This window comes from Leptodactylus fuscus, chromosome 2 (genome assembly GCF_031893055.1).
Source record: "Leptodactylus fuscus isolate aLepFus1 chromosome 2, aLepFus1.hap2, whole genome shotgun sequence".
NCBI lineage: Eukaryota > Metazoa > Chordata > Amphibia > Anura > Leptodactylidae > Leptodactylus > Leptodactylus fuscus.
The window spans coordinates 254,241,236-254,264,843 of NC_134266.1; the positions used below are offsets into that span (position 1 = coordinate 254,241,236).

Below are 23,608 nucleotides of genomic sequence, written 5' to 3' on the forward strand. Positions count from 1 at the left end.
TGGCGTCTGCTGCTTCTGTGGCACTGTGCCCGTGGGGCGGCGCGGCCCAGAGCCTGGGGGCTTGTTCTGGTGGCAGGGGTGTTGCCGGACCACTGGGTCGCTCGCCCTGGAAGCGCTGTGTTGCGGGCGCTGTGCAGCGCCGCGCCCAGTAGAGTAGGGACCCACTATAAAGAGGTTGCTGTGAAGTGGCTAGTGGGCTTATACACCTTGATCAATATGTATACTAAGGATCTCATGGTCAGTATTGTAGAATTTGCTCAGAAGCAATAGATCAATGTATAAGACTGGGATGTGCGGGCCATGTCTTTTTCTCTTTTTGCACATAAACAGTGTGACATTGCCGTCCTGTGAGTACAGGAACAGACTCCCTGCCTGTTTATGACCCAGTCTGGACTTAACTTCTTTGAAGTAATAAACACCAGGTCATGTTTATGGCCTAATAACGCTCTGTGACTACCAGGCTCACTCTGACGTAAAGAGTGGGGTGGTCAAGAGCAAAGTTAACCTTCCATTCCAGCAGGGACTCAACTTTCATGAAGGAACTTCCCAATTGTCCTTGAATTGGCTTCTCCATGACCTCAGGGAGTAGGAGGAAGGAGAGCACTCTGGCATGAGGCCTGGCTAAGTACAAGCCAGAAGCTTTGTCTTACAAGAGACTGTGAATACTTTGGAACTTGATTGACTCTGTGGAAGCCAGTGAATAGGTCACCAGTATGAAAAATGCACTTGGAGCCACAAAATTTCCTTAAACACAGATGGGCCCTTCAGGACAAGTGACACCTTTTGTAGCTGCTATTCACACTGTTTAATAGACAAGGCTCCCGATATCCTAAAATAATACCTGAAAATAGGTGTTCTACACTAGTAAAGTCCTTTAAAAGTACATTACATATAATGAAATCAATCATAATACAACTGATTCATTTTGGATATGGACTAATAAGCCCAATCGTTTATAATACATACTTTATATCCATGAGGGAGCACTCCAGACACATGCTACCATATACCATAAAGCTTTCATCCAGTGTTCTTAAATTGGTGACATTTGTCACTTCCTGTAGACCATAGTCATAACAGAATACCTGGAAAATAAAGTGATTTGACAATTTGAAGAATGTAAAAATAAAAATATAGAAATTAGAGAAACTTCTAAAAAATAAGAAGGTATCCTTTTCATTGCTCTAGTAAATTGTTCTGTTAGTTTTCATTGGTAAGGCTTGTATTACATGTCCGAGTTTTGGCCATGAAACTCAGGGCGGGTTCACACCTTCGTCCGGCAGAGACCAGAAGACGCTCAAGGCCGCTCGCGGGCGGACACTGACTGCCGGTTTCCGTCTCCTGTCCAGGTTCTCGGGCAGAAGACAGAAACCCATAAAGCGGAGACCGGGCGTTGGTGTGAACCCCATCCTTAGTCTGTGCATGAGCCGGATTTACTGGCCTGAACACTATGTAGGAAAACAGTCCTGGTCTCCTCACACAATACTGTTGAGTAGTAATTATATTACAGGACTATAACATATGGCGGAGAGGCAGAGATTCCTATCAGCATAGGTAATGGCACCGTGTTCAGACTGGTAAATCCAGCTCACACACACACAGTTTCACAACTGCAATAGGGTCGTGTGAAAGTAGACTAACAATACAGTGTTCAGACAAAAGCACAACCAACAAATCAATGGGGTTTTCTCTCCTGATGAAGAGGCAAGCCAAGCCTGCACCCTATCACTCCATTGATTCTCTATGGAAGCCTCAGGAATAGCCATGTATACTATTTCTGGCCATTATATGACTTACATTTTGCATTATTCAGCTCTTTTCTACCAGGCGGGCTTTATCTGTCATCTGCATTTCTTCCTAATCTGATGGATTAAGACTAGCTAATATACGCTGCACACAGTAAGTAGAGGAGAATCTGCTCTATAGCTCTCACTTCTACATACACAGAAGAAGTACTGACATGTACTAATGTGAATAAAGTACTGTGGTTGTCATAGAAAGCTCTTATTTAACTCCAGCATGAAGCTAAGCCTCTGTATCCGCTTCTCTCTCTCTCTTGCTGCTCGTATTCACTCTTCCCCCCTCCCCAGATTTCTATAGAGAAGTGTAATTTCAGTCATGTTAAAACAGTTTCTTTTGGAACCAGAACAAGTCCAAACTAAAACTGCTATTAGGGTCCATGAACACGACACAGTGTGCACCCGAGTCGGGGGCTGAACTTATTACAGAATGCAGTCGGGTGATAACGCAAGTGCATTCCATTATGCAATCACATCTATGGGGCTCCCGTATCCATTCCATTTTGATAACATGGATGATTATAAAGCAGGTCCTACTTTGCTCCATGTTATCGGAACGGAATAGATGCAGAAGCTCCATAAGGTTGAAGGTATCAAGGAATGCACTTGGAGTGTCAGCTGACAGCATTCCGTGATAAACTTGTCCCTCAACTTGGATGCAAACTCTGTCTGGAGTGAAGGCCCATAGAGGGAAGCAAACATAAAATACATTGTTACTCACCTCTCCTGCGCTGGTCCTCATCCTTCAGGGACCGCTGGGGCTTATGACTGGGCCTCAGGAGTCATGTGGGTGTCGCAGCATTGTGACTCTTGTGTCTGGGCATCACCACACCACTTGACCACTAAGGCCTAATCATAGGCCTCAGTGGTCCCTGGTGAAATTTTGAAGGCCGGAAGAGGAAACAGAGTCACCCTGAAGTCCAGGAGAGGTGAGTGAGACATTTTTTGTAATTTTTGTCACCTCCAATGTGTCTCCAATAATAGCAGTTAGGAAGTGATCAGTCCAAAATTGAAACAGGTAGAAGCTCACGAGTACTGAAATAACCAAATTGAAATAACCGATGTGCACAAAATCACGCTGGTTAACTGGATTGATAGTCAGTTTGGGGTATTTTTTGATTAATTGCCCAACCTTACCTGGACTACTGATTTCTGCAAAGTCTGCTGAAAAGTAAGCGACCATTTAATAGGCAATTTTCTCTTTGAGTTATTGTACCAGTAACGGCAAATGGCATCTCTGACATGTCCAGTGAAATATAACATACACACAACCTCTACACGTACAGTTCGGGCCAGAAATATTTGGACAGTGACACAATTTTCGCAAGTTGGGCTCTGCATGCCACCACATTGGTTTTGAAATGAAACCTCTACAACAGAATTCAAGTGCAGATTGTAACGTTTAATTTGAAGGGTTGAACAAAAATATCTGATAGAAAATGTAGGAATTGTACACATTTCTTTACAAACACTCCACATTTTAGGAGCTCAAAAGTAATTGGACAAATAAACATAACCCAAACAAAATATTTTTATTTTCAATATTTTGTTGCGAATCCTTTGGAGGCAATCACTGCCTTAAGTCTGGAACCCATGGACATCACCAAACGCTGGGTTTCCTCCTTCTTTAATGCTTTGCCAGGCCTTTACAGCCGCAGCCTTCAGGTCTTGCTTGTTTGTGGGTCTTTCTGCCTTAAGTCTGGATTTGAGCAAGTGAAATGCATGCTCAATTGGGTTAAGATCTGGTGATTGACTTGGCCATTGCAGAATGTTCCACTTTTTTGCACTCATGAACTCCTGGGTAGCTTTGGCTGTATGCTTGGGGTCATTGTCCATCTGTACTATGAAGCGCCGTCCGATCATCTTGGCAGCATTTGGCTGAATCTGGGCTGAAAGTATATCCCAGTACACTTCAGAATTCATCCGGCTACTCTTGTCTGCTGTTATGTCATCAATAAACACAAGTGACCCAGTGCCATTGAAAGCCATGCATGCCCATGCCATCACGTTGCCTCCACCATGTTTTACAGAGGATGTGGTGTGCCTTGGATCATGTGCCGTTCCCTTTCTTCTCCAAACTTTCTTCTTCCCATCATTCTGGTACAGGTTGATCTTTGTCTCAACTGTCCATAGAATACTTTTCCAGAACTGAGCTGGCTTCTTGAGGTGTTTTTCAGCAAATTTAACTCTGGCCTGTCTATTTTTGGAATTGATGAATGGTTTGCATCTAGATGTGAACCCTTTGTATTTACTTTCATGGAGTCTTCTCTTTACTGTTGACTTAGAGACAGATACACCTACTTCACTGAGAGTGTTTTGGACTTCAGTTGATGTTGTGAACGGGTTCTTCTTGACCAAAGAAAGTATGCGGCGATCATCCACCACTGTTGTCATCCGTGGACGCCCAGGCCTTTTTGAGTTCCCAAGCTCACCAGTCAATTCCTTTTTTCTTAGAATGTACCCGACTGTTGATTTTGCTACTCCAAGCATGTCTGCTATCTCTCTGATGGATTTTTTCTTTTTTTTCAGCCTCAGGATGTTCTGCTTCACCTCAATTGAGAGTTCCTTTGACCGCATGTTGTCTGGTCACAGCAACAGCTTCCAAATGCAAAACCACACACCTGGAATCAACCCCAGACCCCTTTAACTACTTCATTGATTACAGGTTTACGAGGGAGACACCTTCAAAGTTAATTGCAGCCCTTAGAGTCCATTGTCCAATTACTTTTGGTCCCTTGAAAAAGAGGAGGCTATGCATTACAGAGCTATGATTCCTAAACCCTTTCTCCGATTTGGATGTGGAAACTCTCATATTGCAGCTGGGAGTGTGCACTTTCAGCCCATATTATATATATAATTGTATTTCTAAACATGTTTTAGTAAACAGCTAAAATAACAAAACTTGTGTCACTGTCCAAATATTTCTGGCCCTAACTGTAACTACTTTAGATCCTGACACAATTATTTTAACAAAAGCTGTATCCTAGAAATAGGTACAAAAGATTCCCCACAGCGACAATTGGTTAGGCAACACTAACTGTAAAAATCGGGGCACATGATTTTCTTTTTTATATGTAGATTGTGAGCCCCATATAGGGATCACAATGTACATTTTTTTTCCTATCAGTATGTCTTTGCAGAATGGGAGGAAATCCGCGCAAACACAGGGAGAACATACAAACTGCTTATAGATGTTGTTCCTGGGGGGGATTCGAACCCAGGAGTCCAGCGCTGCAAGGCTACAATGCTAACCACTGAGCCACCATGTTGCCCCGGGGCACATGATTTTCTATGTAAATGTGAAGGTTGTGTAAACTACAATATTCTTACCTCAACCTGATTGTCCGATATAACTTTTGTAACCTTTGCGCGTCTCCACTTCTTATCATACTCAACTGCGACCATCATATCCACTTGCCACTGTATGGCTTCCGGTTTTGAATTCTCGTACCGCTCTAACATATTCGCTTGCAAACTGGAACCCCCAAAGCAGAAAAATATGTTAACTGGACAATCATTAAAAGGGGTCTCAAGGATCATATTCATACGTGTAGCTTAAAAGGGGTTGCCCAGGATAAATCAATATTTTAATAAAAAGTCCCATGCTCCTTCCCCCCTCCAACTTCCTAATGTACATCTGTTTTCAATATTCTTTTGTTGTTCTGTAATAAATGTAGGTCATGTGACTTTTCTGTTGACATAGTGGGTTTTCTGTCTAATTGGTATCCTGACCTGCTACATTAGTGTAAAGGACCTGCCCACAGCCCCATTGTACTCACCATTTCCTCTTGTGAGATCCAGACCCGATACATCATCTTTGAAAGGCTCCTCTTCACACATGTGCAATAGCACCAAAACGCTTTCATGCACAGTGCGGAGGGAAGCCGTTACACATCCATCTCTACTCACCAGCTTCAGCAACAGCGCAGGGGATGCCTGTTCTATTATTGCACATGTGGTGACATCCCAAGCGCGGACAGGAAGATAAGTAAGTATGATGAGGTGGGGGAAGAAGGATGGGTGTTGAGTTAGTTAGGATGGGCTAGTAATGAAGGGAAGGGCTATCTACGGAAACAGGGAGGGGGTGTGAGTGAGAAAGGGGGAAGTAGTGAAGGGCGTAGTGAGAGAGGGATGGGGAGGCAGTCAGCTCTGAGTGAAGTGCAAGGTCTTATGGTAGTAGTAGGAAAACAGAACATGAAGCTACTCATGTAAACAAATGCAGAAGATGCCAGGAGCTCACAGTCTAACTCAGAAAATCACCCAAAACACTGCTACAGGTATTTGGGTTCCTTATTAACCTATTAATAACACTAACAGACTTTTTTGAAAATGAAAACCCCTTTAAGCTGACAGAAGTGTTTTACCAAACACTCCGTACGGCGATTTTGTTCCCCTCTCCGCATGAAAAGTGCAAAGAGAAAAGTGCTGCTTTTCAAGCAGAAACCGAACAGAAACCACACAGACTCCATTTTAGTCAATGGTGTCCGTGGATTTCCTAAGCTAACCACTTTTTTATGCGGATTAGGTTTCCGTTCGGGGGGTCCGCTTGGGAAAACCCATGCGCAGATGTGAACCATGCCTCATCCATCTTTCTCTCTTTGCCAGATACAGCTAAATCTCTCTCCATAGTGTTTACATTTAGTTGCCTAGATTACAGACCTGCTCTTAATTTGGGATAAGGATTCCGTACAAGACAGGTATGTAAAGATACTCTATAGCAGTGATGGCGAACCTATGGCACGCGTGCCAGAGAGGGCACGCAGAGCCCTCCATGCTGGCATGCGTGCGGTCGCCCGGATCGCTCACCAACAGGGAATCCGGTACAGGATTCCCCGTTGATGAGCGATCACTGCCTTCAGTTGTATGTGCAAATGCACATACAGCTGAAAGCTGTCAGGGTAGGCCGCGGATCGCGCGACCGTGGCCTACACTGGCTGCAGAGTTTGACCTCTGCCCCGACGCGGGCGCGATGACGTCATCAGCGCCGCCAGTGACAAGAAGGTGGATGCCGGCGGCTCTTCAGGGGTGAGTATGAGAGTGGCTCACTGTGTATATGATGTTGGGGGGAGCGCTTATAATACTTGGTGGGGTGTATGATACTGGGGGGGAGTGTATAATACTGGGGGGGCTTATAATACTGGGTGGGGTGTATAATACTGGGGGGAGTGTATAATACTGGGGGGAGTGTATAATACTGGGGGGAGTGTATAATACTGAGGGGGCTTATAATACTGGGGGGAGTGTATAATACTAGGGGGGCTTATAATACTGGGTGGGGTGTATAATACTGGGGGGAGTGTATAATACTGAGGGGGCTTATAATACTGGGGGGAGTGTATAATACTGGGGGGGCTTATAATACTGGGGTGGCTTATAATACTGGGGGGTGTACTAAAGAGCATATAATACTGGGGGGGGGGGGCTATTTATAAGCACACAATACTGTGTGTGGATGCCACTGTGGAGCATATAATCCTGTGGGGGGGGGGGGGACACCTACTGCGGAGCATATAACACTGGGGGGCTACTGTGGTACTGTGGAGAATATAATATTGTGTGGTGGGCCCACTGCAGAGCATATAATACTGTCTGGGGTCCCCTCACTATTTATATCACACAGTATCTGTTTTATAGCAGACGTGATATTAGTACAGGATGTAAGAATATTACACGGTAACTATAAAACAGATCCTGTGCGATGTAAATAGTGAAAATTAATTGTTCAAAGTACCAAATGCCGAGACCTTTACATTTCAGTACAACGTTGTTTGTATTATTGAAAGCTCTGTAAAGCCCCACATGACTGTAATTTTTGGTCAGTAACTGTCCGCAATTGTGGATCCGCATAGTATTAAGTCTATATTGTCGTGTTGGCACTCCGTGAAAATTTTGTGGGTTTTGGGTTGCAGTTTGGGCACTCGGTCTCTAAAAGGTTCGCCATCACTGCTCTATAGGTTTCCATTCACCCAAAAGAAGTGAAGAGAGTGCTTTGGGCATCAATACATCTTGTGACGGATGGTGTAGTCGACACCACAGTGCTATCCATAAGTATTTTATATAAAATGTATAATGAATGGTATTCTTTTTTTTTTTCTCCAACATGGGCGTTTATGGGCACCCGTTGACAATGGCATGTGTTGACGTTATACATTGGGAAATCCTCCTATCATATATTACAGATGCAGTGTGAATAGAAGCTAAATGTGACACTATACATTTTTTTAGCCATTATGCAAAACTAAAGACATTACTTTTTGATAATGTTCTGTGAAGTTAACCACCGTATGAAGATTTTGCTGGGAGACACGACATGACTGATGTACACTTCAATCTCTTTCCGCTCAAACAGAGAGATGTTATCCATGTATTCTTCCTCAGAGTCAGGTAATAGATTGGTTACTGGATCCCATACTTCCTGCACTGGCAGATGATCAATGCGGGAATCGGATTTACTGAAGAGCAACAAAAAAATTGATAAAAATTCCTCCAGATCCCAAAGTTAAAAAACAATCAGACAGAACAGTTCTTTACGCTCTGGTGCATACCTCCATTTAAAGGGAGTTTCCAGAATAAATTATTGATGATTGATCATCAATTAAAGATAGTCAGGGATGCGACATTCAGTCCCTGGTCGATCAATTGTTTTAAGAGGCTGTAGTGTTTAGGTCCTCATTGTAGCCTCTTCAGTACATACCAAACATATCACCTGTACTTGGTATTGCAGCTTAGTCCATTCACTTGAAAGGGACTGAGCTGCAAACAAGCCATGTGGTCTATGAATGTGATGTCACTTCACCTGTGAAGCAGAAGCACAGCCCAGGAGGTGCAATTGCTGCTTCAAACAGCTGATCCATGAGAATCCCTGGTATTGGACATCAATTAAAATGTCCCAGAAAGCCCCTTTATATGAAGGATCCTTACAGAGTATCAAGACTAATGTACATTTATACTAAGTAAACACAGCAGGAATAGGCGTAGGTTGCTGTTGCAAAGTAGGGTTGAGTCTAAAAAGTTAAAGAGGACCTTTCACCATTTTGGGGACATGCTGTTTAATACACTGCTAGAAAGCCGACAGTGCACTGAGTTCAGCGCACTATTGGCTTTCGTGTTCTGTGCCTCCGGTGAAGAGCTAGTGGTCCCAGTACTGTAGCTCTTCACTGTCAGAAGGGCGTTTCTGACAGTCAGCCAGGAACACCCTTCCTCACTGAAGCGTCTATAGCGCTGTACTGTGAGAGGGGGAGTTGCTTACCGCCCAGCCATGACACTGAGCAGTGAAGAACGCGCCCCCCCCCCCCCCCCCCAGTACTGGTCTACAGCGTTCAGTACAGCGCTATAGATGCTGCTGTGAGGAAGGGCGTTCCTGAATGACTATCAGAAACGCCCTTCTGACAGTGAAGAGCTACGGTATCAGCACCGATAGCTCTTCACTGGATGCATAGAACGGGAAAGCCAAAAGTGCGCTGAATTCAGCGCACTGTCAGCTTTCTAGCGGTGTATTAAACCGCATGTGCCCCAGGGGGTGAAAGGTCTTCCTTAAACAAGGGCTAAACAGGAGAAACAAGCCTATCCAGGCAGGCCACTTACTATACAATAATATCCGTTAAAAATGTGTCAATGTACCAGAGCTGTGGTTTTGGAAATTGCAACATGTCAATTATACCTACAGAAAATCTGCCAGTTTCCCTATAGGTAAAATTGAAACAGAAAGTCCGCAACGTGGGGCCTTACCCTTACACTACATCTCCTGCATTGCAAAGATGCTCCGTAAGACCCTGAAGGAGCAAAAGTTGCAGGGACAAGCACGGTCAGCACTAACAGGAAGACAGGAAAGCATATATAACAAATACAACTCAAAAAAGTATCATGTAATTGTAGGATATGCTCCTGCCAACTATTTCTGTTATCTATTGCTGAGCATAGTGACAAGTGAATTATAGTGCTTTTGGTGTACATCAGGGATATTCTATAAGTAAGCACTATAAGGTTAATGTATCACAATACTGTTTGGATATGGTCACCTAGTTTGAAGTCTAAAGTCTGATACAATAACTAAACATATCACTGTGGGCTCGCTCTAGAGACTTCGCACATATGTCATGTATCATGAGTGTCTCTCTGCCAACTCAGCTGAGCTGTAACTATCCCCAAGGGTACTTTAAGATTTGACCACTCACAGACAATGAGTTGGGATCCCTGTTTGGAACCAAAATGAGTTTCTACCGTAACAATATTCAGATGTTAACGTCTTGCAAAGAAGAAAAACTTACCACTGTATATAAGAGGCAACTTTTTCCTCAACAAGCATGGTGTTAATGCTGGTCACGTTGCTTGGATCAATATCAAAAATCTCAACTGATAGCTTGTTCTCAAGCAGGACACCTGCGTAAGCAAATAAAGGGTGCATGTCAAAAAGCTGCTCTGGTGTAACTCACCGTCGAGCCCGTACACTGCCCCATCATTTCATACAGTCCTTGACTTGCTTCTTGCTTATGTGAGAGGGATTGTCAGGAGCACCCAGGTCCCCATTACGTTTTGAACCTGTGTAATATTCTTATACTTGTACTGTTTCTTATGTGCCAAATAAACTGAGAGTATGTTATTTGTTCTTTGTTTTTCAACTTTCCTGGCCTAATATTAAAATGATCTTTGATAATGCTGGATTAATGGTGTACCCTTCCTCATGTCTCTATCCTTTTCCTCCTCCCTTCTCTATAGAGAAAAAAATAAATAAATTTATACTTATTTGTTCACAAAATGTACTGTAAAACTAAAATGTATTTATTAAATGGATTTATCTCTGAACCTGACATTTACAAACACATAGACTGTAAAAAGTAAAGGATGCAGGAACTCCCATGTGCTAAGTATTCGTGATAAAGCGAATTTCAAGCATGTTCAATCAACCCCAATACATGAAGCCTGTGATAGAAAGCCTCAATTGTAATTATAACATACTGTACACATGCAATGACATGATGCCGAGTTCTGTACCTAGTGAAGTACACCTTAGCTGTTTATTGCCAGTCAGCTTATCAAACAGAAGACACGCATCTGAGCTCCAAATTGGTCCGGCATTAGGAGGCTGAATATAAGCAAGCCTGCAGCAAATTGCCTGAGAATACACGAATAGTGAAAAGGGTTAAAAAGGCAAAATAAATAAAAGACTATTAAAAGGGAAATTCAAATGAGTTAGTGCACTGAAGGCGGGTCTCCGACTCCATGGAGTTCTGCTCCAGCCACTTAGGGTCCATTCACACGTAGGAAAATGGCCCTTTATTTGGCGCTGAATTTTCAGCGCTAAAAAAAATCCTCCCATTGACTTCAATGAGTGCCTCTAGCTTTTTTTTTTCTTTTTTTTTTTTACCACTCGTGAAAAATTCCGCTAGTTAAAAAAAAAAAAAGCTAGCAGAACCAATGAAATCAATGGGAGGCTTTTTTTTTCAGCGTGGAAAATTCCACAACAAATTCCTCACCATTTTCCTCCGTGTGAATGGAACCTAAGGGTATGTTCACACGGAGATTTTTGCAACGTGGAATCCGCCTAAAGATCCTCCTGCAAAAACGTCTCCCATTCATATCAATGGGAGTCACTCACTTTTTTCCCCCCGCTAGAGGTTTTTTACCAGCTAGCGGGGAAAAAAAGCAGCACGTCAGCTATTTACTAGACATAGAAAGAACAGTAAAGGCCAGTTTTCTGGAGTAAAAAAAAGTTGCAAATTTGGTTTTTGTGAAAAGATTTGTAACTTTTAAGGCTGCCCTTACCGCTTTTCAAAAAGGAGGGTGGGACTCAGCACAACGTCCCCTTGGCAATAACAGTATTTACCTTGCGTGGTAAATCCATGAACTCGTCCTTCATCCTTCTTAAGCCTACAACATCAACTTTAGCAATATTGCCAAAGTCAACATAGTTTATGATTGCTTCGTAAGGATTAGGTAAAGCTAGAATAAACGAAAAGGAAAGAAATGTAAGCGTCAGAATGTTTCATTCCGAACAGTCTGTGCCCTGTTCTAAATAGTCTAATAATGTAAAGAATTTATCACCCCTTCTCGACAGTATTTTCATCCTCACTTCAAAAACTTTTTATTTTTCTGTCGACATAGCCGTACGAGGGCTTTATTTCTGGGATGGCTTGTACTTTTAATGGCACAATTTAATATAACAAGTATTTAAAATCTGTGTTACCGATCTTCGTACACTCAGGTTCCTTGGTTGCATTTGATCCCAGCATCTAAGTGGTTAATGCCCATGATAACAGTAATCTCTGTTATGGACAATACTTCCAGGTCCCTGCTGTGTGAAAGAGCACAGATCCGGCGGCAAGTGTGTCGGCGCTACTTCAGAGTGGACGCCATTGTTAGTCACGTGCACCAGAATGTAACATGTGCATAGGGATTAACACTGAAATAGCCACGGGGGAAGAGGGGAGGTTACACTGCCCCACTGTTGTGCCTTTGGGTTTGGTAATGATGACCAAGCTCCCCAACAGAGTGGACGAAAGTAAAGCAGTTCAGATGGACTGGTATCATGTGACCTCTGTCAGTGCTGCTGTTTGGATCTATGACTCCTCCTCCACGTCAGCCAAACAGCAGCACTGACAGATTAGGTGTCTTTACAAGAACAGGAGGTGCTATGTCTGGCCTCTTTTTTGCCCATCTGGAGGTGTTTAGGATAGGTCATGAAAATGTGACAGTTTGGGGTCAGACACCCACAACTCCTGCTAATAAGCTGCTTGAAGAGGCTATGGCACTCATGAGGTTGCCTTGATGACAGATGGGCTCACACATTTTGATCAAAAAGTATGCTAAGAACTTCATGTATTTATACAGTAGGCATAGCAGCAATGTTCTTGGCACTAGCAGAACACTGTTACATTTTTTGTGTTTGCATGGTACAATAGCAGCTCACACCCATTCAAGTGAATGCAATACCAAAAACATCCCCAACGTTATATAGGACATTGTCCCTGGTATTCACTGAAGACGCCACAGCCCTCGTGTGAACACTGCAGCCTCTTCAACCAGCAGATCTGTGGGGGTCCTGGGTGCTGGACCCCACCCATCACATTTTAAGGATAAGGCATTAAATACAAGAATGTGGAAAAATCCATTTGGTATGTGATTAGCATCTAAGGGCTAGTTCACACGTGGGCAAAGGGGAGGTTTTTGACAGCGGAATTCGCTTCAAAAACCTCTCCTTTAACATGGTGGTCTATGTAGACCACTAGCTTTTTTTTTCCTCCTAGCGTTTTCCGCCTGAAGAAGCGACATGACCTTTCTTCAGGCGGAAAACGCCTGAAGAATTGCATAGAAGTGAATGGGAGGCGAAAACCGCGCGGTAAAAAACGCAAAAAAAAAACGCGCGGTTTTCGCCTGCAGTTTCTATAGCACATATAGGAAAAAAAAAACCCTAGCGAAAACCGCTAGCGAAAACCGCGTCAAAAACCTCGTCAAAAACCGCGTGGAATGCAAAAAACAGCGTCAAAAAAACTCCTCGAGGTTTTTTACCTCGCACAAATAAGCTAGGCGGTTTTCACGTGTGAACTGACCCTAACTGTTTGTGGAACAGGGCCCCCACTGTCTTTGGCTCTTTTTGGTCCCTATACCTCCCAAAAAAACACTGGAATAATAATGATAAAAATGTCATTTACACCCCAAAATAGTACCAATAAGAATTATAGCACGCCCTGCAGAAAAACAAGTCACACAAATAAAAAAGAAAAAAAAAAAAAAAAAGTTTTCATATCTGCATCTAATTTCCCTTCAGTCAAGTGAAAAAGAACTGTTAGGACTAGTTCACATGTAAAAACCCCCTGGCTTATTTTGGTCCCGAAAAAAAATGCTTCCTAATTAGGAAGCGGTTTTTTGACCTTGAGGCTTTTTTTTGGAGCGTTTTCTGGAGTTTTTGGTAAAAACTGCTTCAGAAAATGCCAGGCGGTGTTCCCCTCCCCTAAAGTGAATGGACTGTTAAAAAAAAAAAAAAAAAAAAAAGGCGTTTTCAGTCGCGTTTTTTTTTTTGCAAACCCCCCCCCCCAAAAAAAAAAAAACCGCTAGGCGTCTTTCGCCTCCTATTCACTTCTATTGCTTTCCTCAGGCGGAATCCACCTGAAGAAAGATCATGTCGCTTCTTTTTTTCTGCTAGCAGAAAAAAACGAAAGCTAGCGGTCTCCATAGACCACCATTGTATGGAGGCAAATTTTGAGGCGAAATCTGCTGTCAAAATCTGCCTCATTACCCCCGTGTGAACTAGCCCTTAACAGGATAATCTTACCCACAATTTCTGCTCTGTACCACTGATCATTGTCATCTTCAACATCATATTTAGCAATGCAAGGTTGACCCACTGATGGGGACACAATTTGCCAGTCCTCAGCCTCTTCGCTGTTGTATACTTCCTGAATCTCATTCACAGTCTTTGAATATTCTGATTCTCCAATCTGAAAGTGGTGAAATAAACGTAATCCAATGCCAACAAAAACATGCGATAAGAGACAGTGCAAAGATGTAGTTACACGGATATGAACAGGGCTGTGGAGTTGGGGCAACTAGTGGGTGAAGCTGGAAAAAAGTTACCAACTCTGGCTTTAACATAAAATTAATAATTCTTTGAAATAATATTCTAGAATTATTAAATCCTATCGAATTAATTAGATGTATAGCTTGTTAGCTATTTACACAGTCCAGTCACATTAATGTGAGCACCTGTCAAAATCCAGAATTACCCCCTTTGGCAAAGCGGACCGCTGCGAGACGTGCAGGAAGAGAGGGGATGTTGTGATGATGTTCACTGAGATGTTGAGCCATGCCGACTCCAGTGCCGTGGCCAGCTGCGCTAGGTTACGCGGTTGAGCATCCATGGCGCAGACAACCCGATCGAGGCGGTCCGCGCCATTGGGTTCAAGTCTGGGGAATTTGCTGGCCAAGGGAGTACGGTAAACTCATCCTGGTGCTCCTTGAACCACACACGTACACTGCGAGCTTTATGACACGTCGCATTGTCCTGCTGGTAGATGCCATCATCCTGAGGAAAAACATTTCGCGTGTAGGGGTGAATATGGTCCGCATGGATAGATGCATACTTGTGTTGGTCCATCGTGCCTTCCACAATGATGAGTGCACCCAGATGGCTGATGACGCGCCTTCTGCCATTGGTTATTTAATGTTGATGTCAAAAGTAGGCGGCGGTCACATTAATATGACTGGACTGTGTACTTTCATAGGAATTTAATCACCTGCTTTTCCCCTGAATTAGAGGATTTTTACTACTTCGGACTGACCACGGCTGTCAGATATTTACAAAGTAGCCAGAGTTGGAGCAGAACTGTGGAGAAATAGAAAGATTGGAGCTTTGGCCTACTCACTCCACCGCCGTGGATATGGATATTAAACAAGACATAAGTATAGGAACTTACCATATGGATATAAAAGTCTGATGGATTGATTGAATAGCAAATAAGAACGCAAACTTCACTCATGTTGTTGGGTAATACAGGATCCTTGTAATAAGCGACCGTCATGTGGTTTAATGCAGTAGAAGTGTTTGAGGGAATCCTGCAAATTTTTGCACAAGTTTAAAAACAGCCTTTTTGCAAAATTGAGCAACCAGCAAAGATACACTGAAAGACTTACAAATCCTGTCTATTATTTACATTGTGCAAATAGAAACCGGACAGTCTAACAAGTGCCAGATTTATCATAGTGGGTGATACTGGATGATAAATCTGGTGTGTCTTTAGCCTGTCTGGACTATACCGTCTATTAGCTGACTTGCTTGATGACAGAATTATGTGGTAACATTTTTGTACAATACTGGTGCACACTGGGGCAACTTAAGCCATAAATCTTTTCTGTAAAGCCACGCCCCTTTGGCAGACCAGGTAAAAAACATTTTCTAAAGCTTCTTTTATTTTATTGTCAATTTGGCTGCATTTTTTTTTAACAATCAAATTCTGTTTACCTCTTGCGAATCGCTGCCTCCATTGCCAATACATTGCTATTTTTGTCAAGAGGCAAATGAGCTCTCTGAAGCAACAAGGGTGTAAGCGACAATGCCCTCATTGCACCACAGGATTAATTTGCATATTTATTAAAAAAAAAACAAAAAAAAAAAAACAGCATCGGAGATACCGATTTGCAAGGGGAAAACACTATTTGATTTAGGTAACCTATCTATTTGCAGGGCTGGGTTGATAGGATGGCTTCTGGTGACCCTAACCTATCTGCGGGGCTAAGTTGATTTGCTGGATATTACTGACAGACTATCTTTAAAGAGGACCTTTCACCACCTGGGGTACACGCGGCTTTATATACTGCTAGACAGTGCGCTGAATTCAACACACTATCGGCCTTCACGATCTGTGCTCCCGGTGAAGAGTTATCAGTGCCGGTACCGCAGCTCTTCACTATCAGAAGGGCGTTTCTGACAGTCAGTCAGGAACGCCCTTCCACACAGCAGCGCCTATCGCGCTGTACAGTGTGAACGGGGAGGAATGCCCCCTCCCCTCCTGATAGTGCTCGTCCATAGATGAGTACTGGGGGGGTGTTCCACCCCGGTCTTACAGTACAGTGCTATAGGCGCTGCTGTGAAGAAGGACGTTCCTGACTAACTGTCAGGAACACCCTTCTGACGGTGAAGAGCTATGGTACTGGCACCGATAGTGTCATGACCTGATTGTTTGTGTTGGTGTATTGTTCTGTCGGGGATTTGATCTGGGCTTCTGTGATCTGCTGGTGGGTTCCCTACCATTGAGCCATCAGTGTGCACATAGTGTTCTGGTCTTCTGAACACACTTGAGGTTATAGGAGTCTAACCTCAGGTGTTATGTATCGCCATCATCCTATGGGAGGATCTGGGGGCCTTTATTAGGAAGAGGGCTGGCTCCACCAGTTGCCGGTTTTTGTGGTCCCAACTTAGAATTCTTGGCCTTAGGAGGAGGAGGAGGAGTGTTCTTGTGCTTACTGACTAGAAAGGAGTTTGAGTGTTGTTTGTGTGTGAGTTGTTTTTTTCCCTCCACACTTTTACTCTGCCCTGCCCTTCACGTCTGTTTGTTTGCCACTATCTGGTTGTTTGAGGTGGGTTCCAGTTTATTTTACCCCAGTCTCATGTTTACCCTTTCCTCACCTCTCCACTGTCCCTCTCCTCATTCTCTTGTTGCGTATTGTGTTGTGCTGCGTGTCAGTTGTCCAGCACCTCCCGTCCTGTTTGTTTGTCCGCAGCTGCACCTTTATTTCTGCAGGGGTGACCACCCTAGAATCCCCAGTCCCTAGCTTTCTTGCAGCTCTTGCCCTGTCTGTCTGTCAGGTCTTCGTGCTAGAGAGCCAGGAGTCGTCGGGGCCAAGGTTAGCTTGGAGACAGCTGACCACCACCTGTAGGCAGGGCCTAGCTAGCCACCGTAGTGCCAGGGATAGTCTCCTTCCCCTGTCTCCTTAGCGGTGCAATCTGCAGCCTGGAATCTGTGTCTGGACTCTGACACGAACGTGACAGATAGCTCTTCACCCGGGGCACAGATTGTGAAAGCCAATAGTGCGCTGAATTCAGCGCACGGTCAGCTTTCTAGCAGTGTGTAAAACTGCATGTGCCCCAGGTGGTGAAAGGTCCTCTTTAAACCAAAATCCAGATGCGTTTAGGTTACAAAACTACTGCACTACTGTTGATATGGGTCTACGCAGCTTGAACAACTATTGCCCATTTCCCCAGCAATTCGCCACATCCTCCACTTAAAGAGGACCTTTCATGGGTCCAGGGCACAGGCAGCACTGAATTCAGCGTACCGTAGCTCTTCACTGTCAGGAGGGTGTTCCTGACAGTCAGTCAGGTACGTCCTTCTGCACAGCAGCGCCTATCGTGCTGTACAGTGTGAGCGGGGAGGAACGCCCCCTCCCCTCCTGATAATACCTGTCTATGGACGAGCACTGTGAGCAGAGGGAGGGGGCGTTCCTCCCCGATCACACTGTACAGCGCTATAGGTGCTGCTGGGAAGAAGGACGTTCCTGACAGAGTGTCAGGAACGCCCTTCTGACTGTAAAGAGCTACGGTACCGGGACCGATAGCGCTTTACCCGGGGCACAGATCGGGAAAGCCAACAGTGCGCTGAATTCAGCGCACTGTCAGCTTTCCAGCAGTATATAGAACTGCGTTTGCCCCCAACCATGAAAGGTCCTCTTTAAGCAGAAGACACTTCAGGATTTATCTCAGACCCTTGTTCCATGTTTTTATCTTCCTCAATGTGTCTTTCTGATAGTAGTAGTCCTTCCGTACAATGCATAAAACTAATAAAGAGCTAACCGATGCAGGAACAGAGCAATGGCATTATATAGGCAGCTTCTATTTGCAGAGGTGCATAACAGCATCAGGTCTTAAATAGTTACCATTGTTGCCTTCCTACCTTAGTTTTGGATGAATAATAGAGCGTGAAATAATATTAGAGGATTTTTGTACCTTGTGCGCCCTGCTTTCTGTAACCAGAACTGCTAGAAAACAGTTCTATATACTCACGTTGCCAACTCCATGAAGATAAGGGCATCCCGGAGAGACACAGGCATGTCAGTATTAATCTTATTTCCAAAGGGTTTCTTTAAGTCGACAATCAGTTTGTCGTGTTCTTCCCTCAAGACTTTCATAGATACGCATTTATTGCCGACCATTTTTAAAATGTGATTTTTAACCTCCTTTGGCCATAATCCATCCTATAAAAATAGCATTAAGTCTTCATTCAAAATATCTAAATCTTATTTTTTGGGCGATAAACAGACATTACTATATTACAGCACAGAACTGCTAGATCATCTTGGAAAATCATATCAATCGCTCAAGGAATTTGGTGCCGATTGTGAGGCGAATGCCGAATCTAAATCAGCGTCAAATTCCATCCCGTTTCTGCCTCCCATTGATTTACTGGGAAACCGTGTTGGCAACCATTTTTGGCTCTCTGTTCTCTTCGCTTCTTCGGCCTGACGTCAGCGACTGCTGATTGGGTCTCAGGGGTTCCGTCGGTGTCGTGACACGTCATGACGTCGGCGTAACTCCTGAGGCCCTAGAAGAGAACAGGGAGCTGCGCCAGAGTCCAGGGAAGGTGAGGATCACAGGTTCATTCCCCTTGAGGGGGAGGGCTAAAAACAAGGTAAAAAAATATTATCAAAAATATAACGTTTCAAATCACTCCCTTTCACTAGATCACAAATAAAAAATACAATAGAGTCCCCAAGTCCAAAAACACCATAACTAAACAGAAATGAAAATGGTCAAGCTGCCATTTTTCCTGCCCCTTCCCTTCCCCCAAAAAATTGAATAAAAGCTGATCAAAACATCAGACATTTTTAAAAACGGTTTAAATAAAAAAGGTCCCACAAAAAAGATGCCTTACACAGCCGCATAGGTGGAAAGAAAAGCGGGTGAATATGGCAACTCAAGAGAAATTTTATATTACTCTGATACCAATGACTGAAAGAATAGGTAACGTCACAGTGACTGCAATGAATGGCATTAAAGTAAAACCCATAGGAAATTATATGGAAGCAGTTTTGTTTCTATATACCCCCAATTTTTTTTTTCTAGCTTCTCCGTACATGGTACACAATATTAAAGTGTCATTAAAGTACCATTATGAAGTACAACCTGCAAAAAATGAGCCCTCATGATGCTCTGTGAATGGAAAAAAAAGGGATTTTGGAAAGCAGACATTAAAAAAAAATTACAATAAAAAAACAAAAAAATGTGACGGGAAGGGGTTTTCCATTTCCCAGGTGTTTAAAAAAAACTAAAAAAAACTCATGACCTATGTGCAGTATAGGTCACCAGCATGTGCTTGTGGAGGTGTGAAACCCAGACCCTGCGCTGACCAGTTGATCCTGCCTACTGAAAAACACTGCACTGGAAAGAGTCAGACGGAGCTCTGCTCTTCTAATAGGTGCAGACCATTACTGTAGTGCCATTGCTATACTGTGGATGGGATGATATAATAATAATACATTAGCTTTACATAGTGCCAACATATTCTGCAGCACTTTACAATTTGTAGGGTTCAAATACTGACAAAATGAGACATTACAGAGTAATAAGTCACACAATGGGACTGAGGGCCCTACTCGCAAGAGCTTACAATCTATGAGGTGGAGGGTGTGACACAAGATGTAGCAGGGACAGCATTGGTGTTAGCATTACTTATATAGTGGCCCAGCTGATATACAGTGGACAGGTCTGAAGCTGTGTTTGCAATGGAGGAGAGCTGCTTCCAATACCATGAGGCAGCAGGATCAGCTCACTGGTGCAGGGTCCACGTGGAGATGAGCGAGCAACATCATCCTTTGAAAGCCTTTCCTTACACATTAGACTAGTCTTTACTGTTAAATGCGTTTGTGGTCTTTGCTCTCAATGAAGAAGGGATTTCCAATGCTCAGGTGTTGTTTTTTTTCTAACCTGATGACTAGAGTTGATTTGATTAGTTTTCGATACATATTTTCGAATACCTCGCTCCATAGGAATGAATGGAAGCGGTCGGCGCTTAACCCTTTGCTGTTCGGCCACTTCCATTCATTCCTACGGGAGCGAGGTATTCGAAAATATGTATCGAAAACTAATCAAATCAACTCTAGCCATCAGGTTAGAAAAAAACAACAAAAAACAACACCTGAGCGCTGGGAATCCCTTCTTCATTGAGAGCAAAGACCACAAACACATAACAGTAAAGACTAGTCTAATGTGTAAGGAAAGGCTTTCAAAGGATCATGTTAAGAACCAGAATAACCTTTTTTTATAAGTAAAAAGTAATGTTTCACTTACTGGACTTCGTGGAACAACATCCAATGAGCAATGAACGGCAAATGGGGGCATGAACCTTATGCCTTCTTCCTGAGCTGAACTCAGTTTTATTAGGAGTGTATGCAAGTCAGAAACTTTTGTTTCACAGAGCACCGCCGGGTCACTCTTACTGACACAGCCGCCTGCAAACCTTCAAAGAAAACACGGATATATTTTACAGCTTCAGAAAATGAAAAAAAAAAAATCAAACTAAAAACAAAAACATATGGTGGAAGATGGAACATGCACCAAATTTATTTAATGTCGCACAAAGTGATAAATCAATCAAGTGGATGCATTTATAAATCGGACATGTCTGTCTTCAAATGTTACTCCACTTTGGACAACCGATGGACCCCATTACAGTCAATGGGCTCTGCGTGTAAGCCCTGTTTTAGCGATCTGACCCTCTGTCGTTCAGGTTCTCCAGTGATATCAGACAGACAGCCCAGAGCAGAACCTAGGCTAACAAGCCCGCCATCAATGGCAAATTAAAGGAATACGGTTATTATAACGTTGATATGAAATTTAGGCCAATGCTCTATCTTCACCAGACAGAATATGTAGAGTTACACGGAGAGACAACATACCTCAATGCAACAAAAGTCTCTGATCCGCCATAATCGAGTAAGAAGAGTGTTAGGCGAGTGATATCTTCAATTTTATATCTCGTAGGACCACAAGGTTTTAGGATGCATTTACTTTCCAGAGGAATCAGCTCTATAATGCTTCCGCGGCACCATTTATTATATGCAACGCTTCTGAAAGCGATTATTTCACCTAGAAGACCAGGGACAGGTTTAGCAATGAAGGTGCCTCTTGATAGAAAACAACTACAGCTCTTGAATACTGCATGAGGTTGAATCAAAAAGTATATTAGAAAATTGTCCAACTTTTGATTATAAAAAAAATGGGATTTTTGTAGATACCATAAAATCCCATGTTGAAATTATTGGGGCTAGAGCGCCACGGGTATATATGTCCTGCATTAGGTATATACAAAAAAAGATGGACTCTGCCCAGGTGGGCTATTCCCTTTCTACAGATAGCAGAGAGGAATAAATGTCTGCATGTACCAACATATTCCTGGAAGGAGGGCCTAGCCACAGAAGCTTCCCACCTAGGCTGGCATAGACAGAGAAAATAAAGTGGACTTGGTAAAACTTGAGGACGGGGCTCAGGTGCCAGCCTTGCAAAGCTGGGGGACAGAAACCTTATGCTGAACCACCCGAGGCGTGGCAAACATATGTACAACGTGGACCGTCAACAAGAAAGGAAAAAGCAAAGAAAGCATAAGGCAGAGGTTAAAAGAGCAAAAGCTGCTGAACAGTAAGTGGACCCTTCTGACAAATTCAAGCATGTCTCCTATAGGCACTACAGTGCTACAGATTGAAATAATACTGGAAAATTCAATTTTGAATTACACATGTAATTAATTATAATAAAGACTTACCGTATATGCTCGAGTATAAGCCGACCCAAATATAAGCCGAGGCTTATTATATATTTTTTTTAAAGCTTCTTTTTTTTTTTTCACTATTTTATGGGAGATTCTATACATTACCATTGTGGCTGGTCATAGACCCCCCCTCCCAAAAAAAGATAAAAAAAAAAAAAAAAAAATACTTAGGGTATGTTCACAAGGCGTAAAATGAAGAGGAATTTCTCTACATTTTCCTCTGCCAGCATTTTTGCTGCGGACTGACTCAAACAGGGTTTTCCCCTTGACGAGATATTGGTGCTTTTTTCAAAGCTTGAAAAGGGAACAATGGAGTTCCGAAACGCGTTGGCGTTTTTTGGGGGGTTTTTCTATTTGTGTTTTTTTCATTTGCAATTATCATGATTTGGTCATTTTTATGATATCTATTAAAAGTTAAATTTTATCTACTATCGGAAGAGTTGCCGGACTACAGATTTTTCTATATGTCATGTATTTCCAGCACTTTTGGAGTGAAGTGCAAGCCGTGCACCCCGAAGAGACCTTTTCAGCATTAGAGGTGAGCAGGAACAAACTTTGCCTTTTTTATACATGAATATAAAATACCTAGCTCCAATACATCTATAGGACCACAATGGCTGCATTTCTGACCAAGTGTAGTTAGCATCCGCTCAAGTATGATGATCTGCCTCCTATGGGCAATGCGATGGACATAAAGGTTGCAGGGATTTATCAGGTGACTTAGGTATACGAGTTCTAGTGGATCTGAAAGATAAAATAAAGTGGAGAAGTTGATCAAATGATCTTTTTTTTAATCAAAATCACAGACAGAAGCCAAGGGAGAACTGAGAAATGAGAGAGACTGACTTTTCTTCTGACAAAATGGAGCAGAGGCACCCATCATCTTCTCGTTCTTCTTGAATCTCTTTGGCTTACAATCACTGAATTCTGTAAATGGAATATAAACTATTAATAATGAATAATGTACATAGTTACATACCTACATTTTACATGCATTGATATTTTTATCAGAATTTCTAAAGTAGCACACTCACAAAAGAAAACAAAACACAACTTATATTCCCTGGTCTCTTCCAAAGGTACGTGCTATACATTGTAGTAACACTGGCTATATTTGTGAGTTATCCCCTCACGCCTGGTCCTCGGGCTGTGTCATGTGACCAACAATAAGGCTCTCCAACCGTGGGGCAGATAAACTAATAAATATGCAAAAGAATTCTAGTGTTATTTGCATGAAAAACCTGGTGTATATTCTTTACATCTCATTTTCTATGTGATTTAGACACTTTCTAACAAGTTTGTGTGGCTTGCTGAACGGGAGTCTGGCTTAATATGCTAAACTGTGAACCATAAGTCGCACCAAATTTTCATCCATTGCGCCAAATTTTTGCACCAAAGTTTTGCTGTAAACTAAGCAAACTAACAAGTGGTTTAAAGTTAAACTAAGAAGCAGTGGTGTAACTAGCAAAGACTGGGCCCCCCAGCAAACTTTTGACTTGGGGCCCCTACTCCCCACCACATAGCGCCCCCTTTCCTGGCCCCCACACTGGTCTTTTC

At 43.0% G+C, this 23,608-nt stretch overlaps 1 protein-coding gene across 1 annotated transcript in view; it reads right to left on the reverse strand.

The window, feature by feature from the left end:
* RNF17 (ring finger protein 17) overlaps nt 1-23,608 on the reverse strand; it is a 66,605-nt gene that overhangs the window by 26,544 nt on the left and 16,453 nt on the right. The window contains exons 7-19 of the mRNA XM_075266056.1: nt 22,898-22,978; nt 22,637-22,795; nt 21,183-21,372; nt 20,575-20,743; nt 18,292-18,482; nt 15,209-15,347; nt 14,068-14,233; nt 11,623-11,738; nt 10,791-10,911; nt 10,067-10,178; nt 8,051-8,251; nt 5,130-5,274; nt 967-1,085 (exon numbers count right to left, since the gene is read on the reverse strand). Coding sequence (XP_075122157.1) covers nt 967-1,085; nt 5,130-5,274; nt 8,051-8,251; nt 10,067-10,178; nt 10,791-10,911; nt 11,623-11,738; nt 14,068-14,233; nt 15,209-15,347; nt 18,292-18,482; nt 20,575-20,743; nt 21,183-21,372; nt 22,637-22,795; nt 22,898-22,978 — 1,909 coding nt within the window. The remainder of the gene's footprint in view (nt 1-966; nt 1,086-5,129; nt 5,275-8,050; nt 8,252-10,066; nt 10,179-10,790; nt 10,912-11,622; nt 11,739-14,067; nt 14,234-15,208; nt 15,348-18,291; nt 18,483-20,574; nt 20,744-21,182; nt 21,373-22,636; nt 22,796-22,897; nt 22,979-23,608) is intronic.